Below are 12,394 nucleotides of genomic sequence, written 5' to 3' on the forward strand. Positions count from 1 at the left end.
GTTATGGGATAGAGTCATCGAGCAGCGCCTGCGAGAAACGACGCAGATATCAAGAAACCAATTTAGTTTCATACCCGGAAGGTCAACCACAAAAGCAATCCACTTGGTTTTCATTGACTTGGAGAAGGCTTATGACAAGATACCAAGAAATGTTATGTGGTGGTCTTTGGACAAACATAAAGTCCCATCAAAGTACGTGACCCTCATCAAGGACATGTATAACAATGTTGTGACTAGTGTTCGAACAAACGATGGTAACACAGATTACTCCTCGATTAAAATTGGACTTCATCAAGGGTCAGCCTTAAGTCCGTATCTCTTTGCCTTGGTAATAGATGAGGTTACTAAGAACATCCAAGGGGATATCCCTTGGTGTATGTTGTTCGCTGATGATGTAGTGTTAGTGGACGAAAGTCAGGCAGGAGTAAATAGGAAACTAGAGTTATGGCGGTAGACCCTTGAATCTAAAGGTTTTAGATTGAGCAGAATTAAAACCGAATACATGAGATACGACTTTGGTGGAGTTGTACAGGAGGAGAGAGATGTGAGTTTGGAAGGTCAAGTAGTGCCTAAGAAGGATACATTTCGGTATCTGGGATCGATGCTACAGAGGAATGGAGATATTGATGCGGACGTTAGCCATAGAATAAAAGCAATGTGGATCCAGTGGCGACAATCTTCTGGCATTCTCTATGACAAGAGGGTACCACAAAAGTTAAAAGGTAAGTCCTATAGAACGGCGATTAGATCGGCTATGTTGTATGGAGCAGAATGTTGGCCTACAAAGATTCGACATGTTCAACAACTGAGTGTTGCAGAAATACGTATGTTGCGATGGATTTACGATCACACAAGAATGGACCGAGTTCGAAATGATGATATACCTGATCGCCTAGCGGTAACACCAATTGAAGAAAAGCTTATCCAACATTGGTTGAGGTGATTTGGCCATGTTCAAAGAAGACCTCCAGAGGCACCAGTGCATCGTGGAGTCCTAAGCCAAGCTAATAATATGACGAGAGGTAGAGGAAGACCGAAATTGACATGGGGAAGGCAATAAAAAGATATTTGAAAGCTTAGGATATACCGAGATATCTATGTTTGAATATGAGTACTTAAAAGCAGTTATTGAAATGCCTGAATCGTGACTCGGGGCTCTTGGTGGGTTTCAACTCTAACCTAACCCTACTTGCTTAGGACTGAAAAGCTATGTTGTTGCTATGTTGTTGTTGTTGTTGTATACAGGAATTTCACAATTTCGCATGAATCAATTTATTCTCACAAGAAAACGCAAGAAAACAGGAAAACAAAGGGGGTCTAAATTCAGATGTTGTTGTGAAATTTGGCTTAGTATATATTAAAACAAACCATACAGTTTATATCCATATGAACCTAAGATTTTTTTTTCAAAGAAAAACTAGTTACACTAAAGAAAATTGGTGCAGCTACATTTGTCACTAAGATGGAGATTATAGAGGTGATAAGCAAAGGTAAGATTCTTCCATACACGTTGTTTTCGCTTTCTGGAAAGGCATGCGATAATTTGCCAGTGGGAGCTCTATCGACAACTGGTGAATCTTTCAGTGTCAAAGAATAATGTATGTCTCCTTTATTTGTTTCTTTAAATAGAAAATGTATATCTTCCATGTGAAAGCTGAAAAGAAAATGCACTCTTAATCTCATTTCAGATTCTTCGTAATCAGGATGAGGACTTTTTTACAACAGGACAAGACGAGTGGCTCCCAACATTTGGCACCCATCATTACCATTAGCACAGGCACCGAGCCAAAGTATATTGCTAAACAAGCATGGGACTCGTACTCACCCGGACACCTGGTGGCTTTGGGTGAAATAGAGCGACAAGCTTTGTAGAGTTCTTCTAGAAGGTATCCACAGCAGCACCACTTACTATTGTATCCTCAGGCAATTGCATTTTTATACAGGAACACAAGTTTTCCACTAAGCAAAGAAGTCTCATCTACTCCGTACATGATTCATAAGAACGAAAAATCCTCCAAGGCCCAGCACCAAAGCACTATACTACTAAGTCTAATATTTACTCCAGAAAAAAGATCAGACAATTTTGCAGGTTTCAGGAATGGAGAGAAGACAATCTTAAAGGTATATTGGTCACTTGCTTATTCGCTACACAAACTGATATTCTATAATGAAGATAGATGCTCGAATCCACAATCATTCGCGCCCGTAAGTGAGATACAGCAGGGAAAGAAGAATAATTCATCGTCCCCTATGCCTTCAAATAGTACGGCTCAGTTCGGGACAAAGGATACTGCATGAAAACGACAGCTTTTCTTCCCATTCACAAATACCACATTGTAAGATAGAAAAATCTAGTGGTTGAATAATTTTAACACAACAAAGCATACTAAACGATATGAAAGGTTTGAATCTTGGATGTACGCCTTCATATCCTAAATGTCCCATCGCTTGCCAGCAATTTACCTTTGGTGACAAACAATTCATTGAGCATCCATTCACTTGCATGGTCCGACAAAGAAAAGGTAGCTTCAGCAGCTGGTAAGAATAACTACATCATGAAAGTCAACAAAGAAAATAATTGGATTGCAGATATAAGCACCTCAGCATGGTTTTCTTTCAACGTATCTTTACTAATGCTGAAGGACCGGGTTAATATTTATGCTGGGTAGCACTATTGGTTTATATGAGCAGGTAGGTTAAGATGAAGAAGGAATTACAGTTCAGTATTGCATCAAGAAGCAGAGGATTCAACGATTCACAATATCATAGTTTCAGATTGTAACTATGAAGAAAAAAAATGCCTATTCATATCGCAGTCTAAGTAGAACCTCATGAACAATAATAAAGAATTCAACATGAAGAGGCACATGTTGTGAGGTAGCACCAAGTAATTTTTTTGGGGGGTGGGGGTTGGGCGATCCTGCCCTGCTTACCATATGTGCTACTTCGTGACTGCCAAAGCATTCTCAATCTGTTCGATCATCTGGTTAGCAGGCAATGCTCCCTCCTGAATGCCAGGTAGCAAAAGAGAGAAAAAACATAGTATATTAGCACAAGTTAAATTATTGATGAAAATTGAAAACATTGTTTCGTTCAACACTCACAAAGCGATAGCAAGGTTTCCCATCCTTGAATATGATAAAAGTTGGCAATGCTTCAATTCTGTAACGACTTGCAATGCTAGTGTACTTCTCAGTATCAATTTTCACAACTTGAATTTTGTCGCCTAACTTTTCACTGACTTCTTCAAGTATGGGAACCATGTATTGGCATGGACCACACCTGACCAAAAAGAACAAAAGTAAATATAATTGTATGTTACAGACGTATGTAGAGACAGAGAGCAATGCTGGTGTACAGACTGCTCATAATTAATTTGAATGATGAAGTATCTTCCTAATAGCCTAATATGCATGGTGTAATGGAGCTAAAAAACCAATAGACACAGCTGTCCCCTAGAAGTTGGGACAATGTTTGATGAGTATATTATGAAACAAGATTTCTGGATTTTGATAGAACTCAAAGGGAAAAAACGAACAGTATCATGAACAGAACATGACCAAATTAATCATATAGTGATGTTTTTTCTGTTAGAAAATGAATGCACATCATCATGAACAGTACCAGAACATAGGAAGTAGGGGGTTTGAAATCAGTAAGGCACATTTGAGGTATTGCAAATACCAATTGTGAAGGAAATACAATTGAACATGTTAGTTCACATGGTGAACACTAAAGACAAAAGGTGAAAAAACAGACCCAACCTCTCCAGCTCTTCCCCACTTGAGCAAAAAAGAGTGCAAAAACTATTCAATTTTCACCAAAAGTTTGGTATCTTCCCAAAAATAAAAAGGGTACGAGGTGGTAGATATTATGCATGTGATTTACGCACATGATGAACACAATGCTAGTCCAGTGCAATGTTCACCTCCCAAATTGTTGGTGACACCTTGGCATAATGGCAAGAACATGAAACACACCAAAGTCCTAAAAACACAACAATAATGAAGAGAACTTATATCTAGTAGAGAGCACTGAAATAGCTCAACATGACATTTGGCACCACCACTTTCACTACTTCCAGTAAGTAACTTACCAAGTTGCATAGAAGTCAACTAATAAAGGCTTCTCAGACTTCTCCAACAACTCATCAAATGAAGAAAAAGTTTGCTTCTTAGCTTCCACCTATCCAAAAATTAAATACGGATAAAATATCAGAAGAAATGGCAGAAATCCACAAGTTCTCTTTTTGAGAGGGTAAAGAAGAGCTATGCAGCCCTAATGGAAAAGGATACATGTAAGAAAACAGTTATAGGACTATAAGCACACATAAAAAGATTGCATATAGTATCAGTTGGCACTTGCTCACTTCTAGAGCTACTCAACGGATGAGATCAAAACTACAATTTCAGAAAACTGGAAAGTAATCCGATAAGTATTAAAAGGAAAAACATCGCATAGCTATTACATGGCATAAGTGTTTCCACCTACATAAGGTTGACAACCTAAATAGATAAGGGGTCATTTTTCCAAAAAGTTGGATACATCCAAGATACACCAAGTTCATACTAGTTTATTGTTTCTGAGCCCAGATCTCTGAGACTAGGAACTGAAATTTTGATACAGTAGCAGAAATAAAATTGGATGGCTCATAGTAGTTGCAAACTCTGAACACTACTACGAGGAGTACAGGACAGAGTTCATGCATCTGGACAGCAGCCAGTGGACCTAGCTTGTCAATATCCCGCCGTTAATTTGGATGTGAGTTTCTATAATACATTTTAGTTTCTAAAGCAACGATTCCACTGTATTCGCGCATACCATTCCATTCCAATTTCCATTGGCTGGCACAGTAGCCAACACAACTTCGTCTGGAGCGCAACGAGAACCAGAGAGTACAGGGCAGGAATGCCAGGAAGGTCTCACCCGTAGCGTGGCGCCCCGCCGAGAACGCGCGGCCCCTCCCCTGAGGCCCAGAGCCGGCGTCGAGCAGCGCAGCGGTATCCACCGCGCCGGAGCCGGGCGTGCGGCGAGCGCGGCCGGCCGGCACGGAGTTGGCGACGCCAGCGCCGCGCGTACTGTGGCGCTGCCGGTAGCGAAGGTCGCCATGAGGGTGGTAGGGGTCGTCGAGCCGCTCGCCCTAGGGTTTCTCGACGCCGGTGTGGCTCCCCTTGCCGGCTGGCTTCCTTATCTGCTTCGCCTCTCGCTCCCTTTCCCAATACCGCGGAGGAAGAAAGAAGGGAAGGGGGAGCGACGACTCAGAGTCACTGTGCGGTGGGCCCGGAGCGCCACGTGGGGACAGGGGTTGCTCCGTGCACCGAGTCCACGAGCGCGGCAGCGGCAAGCAGGTGGGCCCGTGGTGGCAGTGTCACCGACTCAGTGGAAATGGGATCTCTCTCTCGTCAGCGCCGCGACTCCGCACCAAATCCCCTGGCCCCCAAAATTTTGCTAGGGTTTGGTGGGGAGGAAATCCAGGCATCCAGGCGCCCAGGCCCAGCAATCCGATAGAATCCGTTCGTCGGAGAGGCCATGAGCTCGGCGCAGGATCCGTTCTACGTCGTCCGGGAGGAGATCCAGGACTCGGTAATCCGTACTTCCCTCTCGCTCTTTACTACACTCTTATTTGTGCAGTGATTGCCAACCTTTCCTATCATCATCGAGCCGTCGTTCTGCATCGTTAGAGGTTGGAAATCCGAGCGCTGTTGTCTGATCTCACCGTGTTCACAAATTGTACCAAATCGGGACACAGAGATGCTGAGGTGGCCAATATGCAGCTACCAGCTAGGGATGTTCATGCTCTCGAAAATCTAAATTTGCAGTATGGGCTCAATTTTTGTGTATAGACATAGGTGAATGGGGACATGGACGCTACTTGTTACACCTGCAGCACTAAACACTCACAGTAGAGGCTCAGGCATTTACTTGATCTGGTAACTCATGGTTGAATTGTTCCCTCGCCTTTTGTTCTTGACTCTCAGGGTCTCTCTCATAGTTCCACAAACATATTGCACCATCTTGCAGTTACATCTGGTTTCCAGTTATCCCTGAGAAACTCTACTGAAGCCCTGGAAACATATATAGGCATATAGCCCGTCCAAGTACATGTTTAGATGTTATTCTTTCGGTATGGTCCTCAGGATAAATTTATTTTTGTTTCAGATTGATAAACTGCAAAGTACCTTCCACCGTTGGGAGCAAACTGCTTCAAACACAGGAGAATATGTTCATCTGACAAAGGAGCTTCTGACCAGCTGTGAAAGCATCGAGTGGCAGGTAGGAACCAAGTCTTTGACGTTGTCATTACTCCGTTGTTGGTACATTTAGAAGAAATTTAAGCAGAAATGGAGATATGTTATTCTTTTCCTTCTTTGTTCATTTTCCGCTACCATATTTATTCCTATATGAGATCAGGTTATGCACCTAATGTATCAGTTTACCATTTATGGAATACTGTCTCCACTTTCTTGATGTATGAATTATTCTGGCCTAAATGGTGCTTGCTTGTGTTCAACTTGAAAGGTAGATGAGCTGGAAAAGACAATCTCAGTCGCATCAAGGGATCCAGCATACTATGGACTTGACGAAGTTGAGCTTTCCAGACGAAGAAACTGGACTGGTTCTGCTCGTAAGCAGGTATGCATTCGATCATATTGTAGCAACTCTTCAGTGATGTGATGATTGGACTCTTTGATGTCTTTTCTTAGATGTATTTGTTAGGATCACCAACGAGGTATATTTTGAACATGAATGAGTGACACAACTTCAGGTTGCATGATTTCCTGTTGTTTGGTAAAGACAATAAGGAATAATATATTACCATGTTCCAAATTCTGCAGTTGCCAATGGACTTTATTTTATTATATGGATCCTCACTTACAGTTTATGCATGAACATATCCAGGTTGGTACAGTCAAGAGAGCTATTGAAAAGGGCAAGAGCAATGCAGCAACTTCAAAATACCAGGATACAAGCAGGACCAACCACTATTCTGCCCAAGATAATGATGACTTTATTTCTTCAGAATCAGATAGACAGCTTCTACTCATGAGGTGAGTTTAATTTGTTACTTTTAACGAACTTTACAAACATTTTTGTTAGAAATATGTTGCCCGTTCAGCATTCAACATATGCAACTCAGACCTGTGTCTATTGTCGTAGGTAGTGTACAGTTCATAAATTTGTTGTTTTCCTAGTCAAAGTTTGCCTTAGTGGCACATAAACCTTGTATTCCTCCTCAGTTGTTCTAGTTAGTGTCTTCGCTTCTCCTCCTGGAATATTACATTGGTTTACTTATCGTTGCTCACTGATTCTTGTGTTTCTACCAGCACATCATCATTAATTTTATGTAAATGTAAGTAACCATACTTTTTTTTTTGCTGTTGCTTTCTCTAGAATATCAAAATCCCAGACCATTTTGTCAAGCTGTCAAAAGTTGTAAAAGAAATGCAGATGATGATTAAACTTGGAATTCTAAGACCTAATATTTCTTAGTTGCATATTTACCATGGTAACCATGTGGGTGTGAGGATCATAACTTCATATGTTTTCTGTTGGTTTATGTCTGTACTGACTTTTCCTTCTGGCAGCAAGGTTAACTGTTTTTTTATCTACATAGTTTTACAACATTTATTAGCTCTGTTGCTGTTGTCTTGTTTCTGGAAGATGGACGCGTACTACGGTAGTAGGCTGTCAACAGCAATCATGTCATTCGTAATATTTGTTTATTCCTTCAGTAGTGAATATAGATAGAAATAACATACACTGATTAAACTCAAATTTCCTAGGCAGATTATATCTATAGTTATATATACTTCCAGGGTAGCCATGTGAAGTTCGCATGTTTTCCATTGACTTGATATATGTACCCAGGCAGCAGGATGAGGAACTTGATGAGCTCAGTGAAAGTGTCCAAAGGATTGGTGGTGTAGGGCTAACCATACACGAAGAGCTGTCCGGACAGGTAATTGCTATTGACAAGGAGCAAAGTTTGTAGAGTCGTGCAGGAGCATTAACTGGAATGCATGCGCCTGTTTTACAGGAAAGGATCCTAAACGACCTAAGCTTGGAGATGGAGACTACTTCCAACAGACTTGATTTCGTGCAGGTCTGCCCTTTGGCCATCTTCAGTGGTTTCTCCTATTTTGCGTTCCAGTTTGCATACCCACATGTCAAGACCCACGTTACCGTTTTCTTCCTTACCCCAATAATTCAATCACAAAACGAAGCCCTAAAATGTCTTGCCCCATTTTGTGGTGCAGAAAAGAGTGGCCATGGTGATGAAGAAGGCTGGCATCAAGGGTCAGATCATGTTGATCGCGTTCCTGGTTGTTCTATTCATCATTCTTTTCGTTTTGGTGTTCTTGACATAGCCAAGTGCACCAGTTGCCTCATCTAGCTTCTCCCATTTGTCGTGCCTCCCTACTGTAATTTGTGGTGAAACATAAATCTACGTACTGGAGTTACCGATCCTATCCCAATTTTCCTTGTAACGTGCCATTCTGTCTGAGATCTTCAACATACACTGGATCGGAACTAGAGTATATTATTAGTGCTAGACGTCCTTGCTGAAACCTTTACACACGGATTTTGGTTGCCTGCCAATCTGCCATGCTCAGTTGGTCACCTTATTTTCGACATCTAGACGCTTTGGGGGCAATGTCTCTGCTTTCTCTCTGTTGACACTAACACGCGCTGCATCTCTGTTAACAAACACTAAAACAACGACCACGGCTAATCCTAGTAATTACCACTCCCAAGCATGCTGACGTGCATGATCATCGCATCCTTGCTCTTGCCTTGCCTGGGTCGTTTCAACTCAAAAGAAGGCATTGGTTGTGGCCACAATATAGAGCACAAATAATTTAGACCGCACGATCTGAGTTGTACGGTTTGTGTTACTCTTACAAAGCTGTTTAATGTGCAAGTCTCTCTGTTAGTTAGATCGGCATCCTTTGATTAGTCGGATCAGTGCACGACGACGCCGCTTGTCAAATGATACAATCTCTCTCTCGGTGCTCACAGTCACAACAGCTCACCTATATAATTTGGGTGACATTTTTTTTGGTAATACGTATCTGTATTTCTAATTAAGGGTGCATACAAATACAGACACGTACGTATAGGATACAGAGACAACTGTCCCAGCCAATCTTCACGAAGAACCCTAAACAAGAAAAAAATTACATCGATGCCCCTGATCCTTCGCGAACCATACGTGATCGACCACCCCGCTGCCGGCCGCCGTCGTCGAAGAAGAAGCCGAACACCACCATGAGCTGGGAAAGTCCCATCGCACGCTGGCTTTGAAAGGAGTCGAAGTAGACACCCGTCATGGGAAACAGGATGAAGTCGACTGGGGTCGCGCCCAACTTCTCCAGCTCGAGGATCTGAGCACGCCACCAGCGACCGCCGCCACCGAGCGAGGATTGAGCTAGATCCGTCCGGCCAGCAACCACAATAACCACAGATAGCTCCGCATCCTTGCAAAAGAAGGCTAACAGCAACATCACCTAGCAAAGACGATGAAGCGCCAGCCCCGGACTCCTGTACAGAACTCTCCGACCTCGCCATAGGCACTGGAGAAGAACGCCGCCGAGACGAAGGAGATGTGGGGAGAAGTTATTCTCCAGCGTTGTCGACTCCTCCATCTTGTCGACGCCACCCAGAAAAGCACGCCGCAGAAGACCCCCCCCCCCCCCCCCCCCCGACGAACCCTAGCTCCGCCATCAGTAGATGACGAGGAAACCCTAGACCTAGGTAGACTCGCACCTACTCTACATACAGCCGCACGGCGATTCCCCGCCCCATTCCCCTCTCCAAAGCCTCTCCGGCCACCGAAGAGGAAAAGGGCCGGTGAAATCGTCGCCAAAAACGCGCGTCGCCTCCTTTTCGCCCGGGACAACCGTAGCAAGGGGAAAAGGAAGATTAGCTGTCCAGTGATGTGGTTGGACCTTATTTGGGTGACATTTGGAACATGGCAAAACACAGTTGCTACTTGCTACACGTACTTGAGGACTTGGAATCGCGATCCATGCAAAGCCATATATGGGCAGGCCGGATTTGAAATGCAGCTTCTTGTGTGGTTTTTAGTGACTTGGAATAATGCAACTATGCAAGTGATTTGGAATTGCGTGCATATCTTCCTTTACAAATTTAGCCGAGTGCTACATTGGGTTTTGTTGCCGGTGCAGTGTTCTCTCAGTATTGGTAACATTGGACTTTTCTAGTCTGTCCAATGTATCTTCCTTTGACCTGCTGTCTGATTGTACACGTCTGTCCAAACACAAACAGGATGCCTGCTGACTGAGCCTGATGTGTGTTGTTATGCTTTCAATACAAGCATGGATTTTTGTCTTTGGTCTGATGTCTGTTGTTGCCGATTATAAGTATTCACCAAAGTCAATGTTGGTTGAATTTTTGTTTCTTCTTAATGCTCTTTTAGGATTTTCTATTCTATTTTGCCGGTCCATGCATCCTGTTTTGAAGATTAGTGCAGTCTTATAGTGTAGTAAAATAACAGAAATGGCAATACGTAGCTGCACACTTGCGCTTGCACGGTATGATTTCTGCCATGGCCACTTTATTATTTCTCCAAGTTAGATGCTTTGGGGGCGCTGCTGCAAAGTTGACTGCTTACTAGTCGACACGAGACTGCTAGTGCTTAGCTGCTGCATCCTGTCAACATTAGGCACCACTTGCACACCGACCACGGCCAGAGCTAGCTATCTAGTCGACACGAGACCTCGGCACCCAGACGCCACGCACGCACGCTTACAGGTCTAGAACACGAGGCTCTCTGCAGCCTCCTCGACGACGGACCACGGCATCGTCACGTCGGCGTTGCGGGCGGAGCAGTTGGTGCGGATCTCCCCCTGCGCCCCCGTGAGCACATTGATTTGCCCCATCTTCACCACGGAGAAGGCGAACTGGTCGAAGAAGTCCTTCTGGCTGCGCGCGAACTTCTCGACGAGAGGCCTAGTGCCGGGGTTGGTGAAGAGGTCCTGGTCTGAGGTGAAGAGCCCCTCCCGGTTCACCAGGTTCACGTAGTACTTGTTGTCGAACGCGTCAGGCGTGCGCACGTCCAGCACCCTCCGCCGGTCGGTGCCCTTGGCCGGGCAGGTCCGCCGGAGCTGGCTGGCGAAGGTGGCGTTCAGCGTCGGGTCCGGGCGCGGGAACAGGCGGTCCTCGAACGACGCGCAGTGGCCTAGCCCGATGGTGTGCCCGCCCGACAGCGCCACCAGGTCCGTCGCGTCCAGGTTGATCTTGGACAGCACGGCCAGCAGCGCCGGCACGGTGGCCGTCGGCGGCGGGAGGTCGCTCAGGACGTCCTCCTGCGTCGCGAAGCTGGTGCTGTCGCGCTGACCCAGGGGCACCTTGTAGCTGGGCCCGCCGGACTGCAGGCAGGCAGAGTGTGAGCCTGAAGAACCAACCAGAGGAGTGTGCATGCAGTGCAGTGCATAGGGCTGCATGCATGCGTAAACAGCCTACGTACCACGACGATGGAGTCCCGGGCGGCGAGCGCGAGGACGTCGGAGCAGGAGACAACGGCGCCACCGCACTCCTTCTGGAGGCGGTCGTGGATGTCGTTGATGGCCTTGAACGCGGTGGGGCGCAGCGTGAGGTTGGGCGGCGCCTGCTGCTCGCCCGGCCCGGTGGCGGAGCCGTCCAGGAGCACGGAGGCGTCGCAGCCCTGGACGAAGCAGTCGTGGAAGTGGAGGCGCAGGAGGCCGGCGGCGAGGCCGACGTCCCTGCGCACGGCGTCCTGCACGAAGCTCCGCACGATGGACTCCGCCTTGGGGCAGGTCCGCTTGTAGAAGTCGAAGGACAGGCCCGGGGCCAGCGGCGGCTGCCTCGCGTTGCCGTTGCTGTCCGCCGCGGTAGCCGTTGAGGAGAAGCAGATGAGGACGACGGCCACCGCGGCAGCGGCAGCGAGCGTAGCAGCACGAGACATGTCTCTAGCACGTACGGTGAGGTAGCGGAGCGAGTGTGGAGATCGAGCAACACTGGTACTGGTAATAGCAAGAGCCTAGGAGGAGGAGGCTTAGTTTTGTGGCTATGGTGGACAGGTCTCACCGTCTTAGTCCCCCCATCTTATACACGTAAAATTTCGTTTTTTTAACAAAGTTTTAAACAAACAAACGAGGATGCGATGTATATTGGCGTGAATGCAGAATGCGAGGAAGAAGTTAACACGGTGTCGCCGGCTACCTGCCTACTCCCTCCGTCCTAAAAAGGATAATAATGTTCTAAGATTCAAATTTTCTCCCGAAATGAATGTTGATCTAGGATTGAAACCTCACGCATACATAATATGGCGTGTTAATCTCGTGCATGTATGATTAAATAAAAATATATTTTCTCTATCTTGTACATACAACTCGACTAATTAAGGACA

General features: G+C 45.4%; 3 protein-coding genes across 5 annotated transcripts; 1 reads left to right on the forward strand and 2 right to left on the reverse strand.

Annotated features, from left to right (window-relative positions):
• Positions 1–2,176: 2,176 nt before the first annotated feature.
• LOC136454077 (thioredoxin Y, chloroplastic-like) lies at positions 2,177–5,211 on the reverse strand. Of its 3 annotated transcripts, none has more exons than XM_066454633.1 (5): positions 4,927–5,211; positions 4,097–4,185; positions 3,105–3,282; positions 2,934–3,007; positions 2,177–2,498 (listed from the first exon to the last, which is right to left on the reverse strand). In XM_066454633.1, exons 1-4 carry the CDS (start codon positions 5,107–5,109, stop codon positions 2,942–2,944), a joined length of 516 nt encoding a protein of 171 aa, XP_066310730.1. In that variant the 5' UTR covers positions 5,110–5,211; the 3' UTR covers positions 2,177–2,498; positions 2,934–2,941. The 3 variants fall into 3 exon arrangements, with proteins under 3 accessions (XP_066310730.1, XP_066310728.1, XP_066310729.1); XM_066454631.1 differs by having other exon boundaries at positions 2,177–2,535; XM_066454632.1 differs by having other exon boundaries at positions 2,177–2,548.
• A 186-nt stretch (positions 5,212–5,397) lies between these two features.
• Positions 5,398–8,601, forward strand: LOC136454078 (syntaxin-61-like). The gene is made up of 7 exons (XM_066454634.1): positions 5,398–5,583; positions 6,160–6,273; positions 6,520–6,633; positions 6,901–7,049; positions 7,870–7,960; positions 8,039–8,104; positions 8,259–8,601. Exons 1-7 carry the CDS (start codon positions 5,530–5,532, stop codon positions 8,367–8,369), a joined length of 699 nt encoding a protein of 232 aa, XP_066310731.1. The 5' UTR covers positions 5,398–5,529; the 3' UTR covers positions 8,370–8,601.
• A 2,105-nt stretch (positions 8,602–10,706) lies between these two features.
• Positions 10,707–11,950, reverse strand: LOC136454079 (cationic peroxidase SPC4-like). The gene is made up of 2 exons (XM_066454635.1): positions 11,492–11,950; positions 10,707–11,393 (listed from the first exon to the last, which is right to left on the reverse strand). The coding sequence occupies exons 1-2, from the start codon at positions 11,948–11,950 to the stop codon at positions 10,779–10,781; spliced, it is 1,074 nt and encodes a 357-aa protein (XP_066310732.1). The 3' UTR covers positions 10,707–10,778.
• Between the last annotated feature and the right edge of the window lie 444 nt (positions 11,951–12,394).

The sequence above is a fragment of the Miscanthus floridulus genome, chromosome 5 (genome assembly GCF_019320115.1).
Source record: "Miscanthus floridulus cultivar M001 chromosome 5, ASM1932011v1, whole genome shotgun sequence".
Lineage (NCBI taxonomy): Eukaryota > Viridiplantae > Streptophyta > Magnoliopsida > Poales > Poaceae > Miscanthus > Miscanthus floridulus.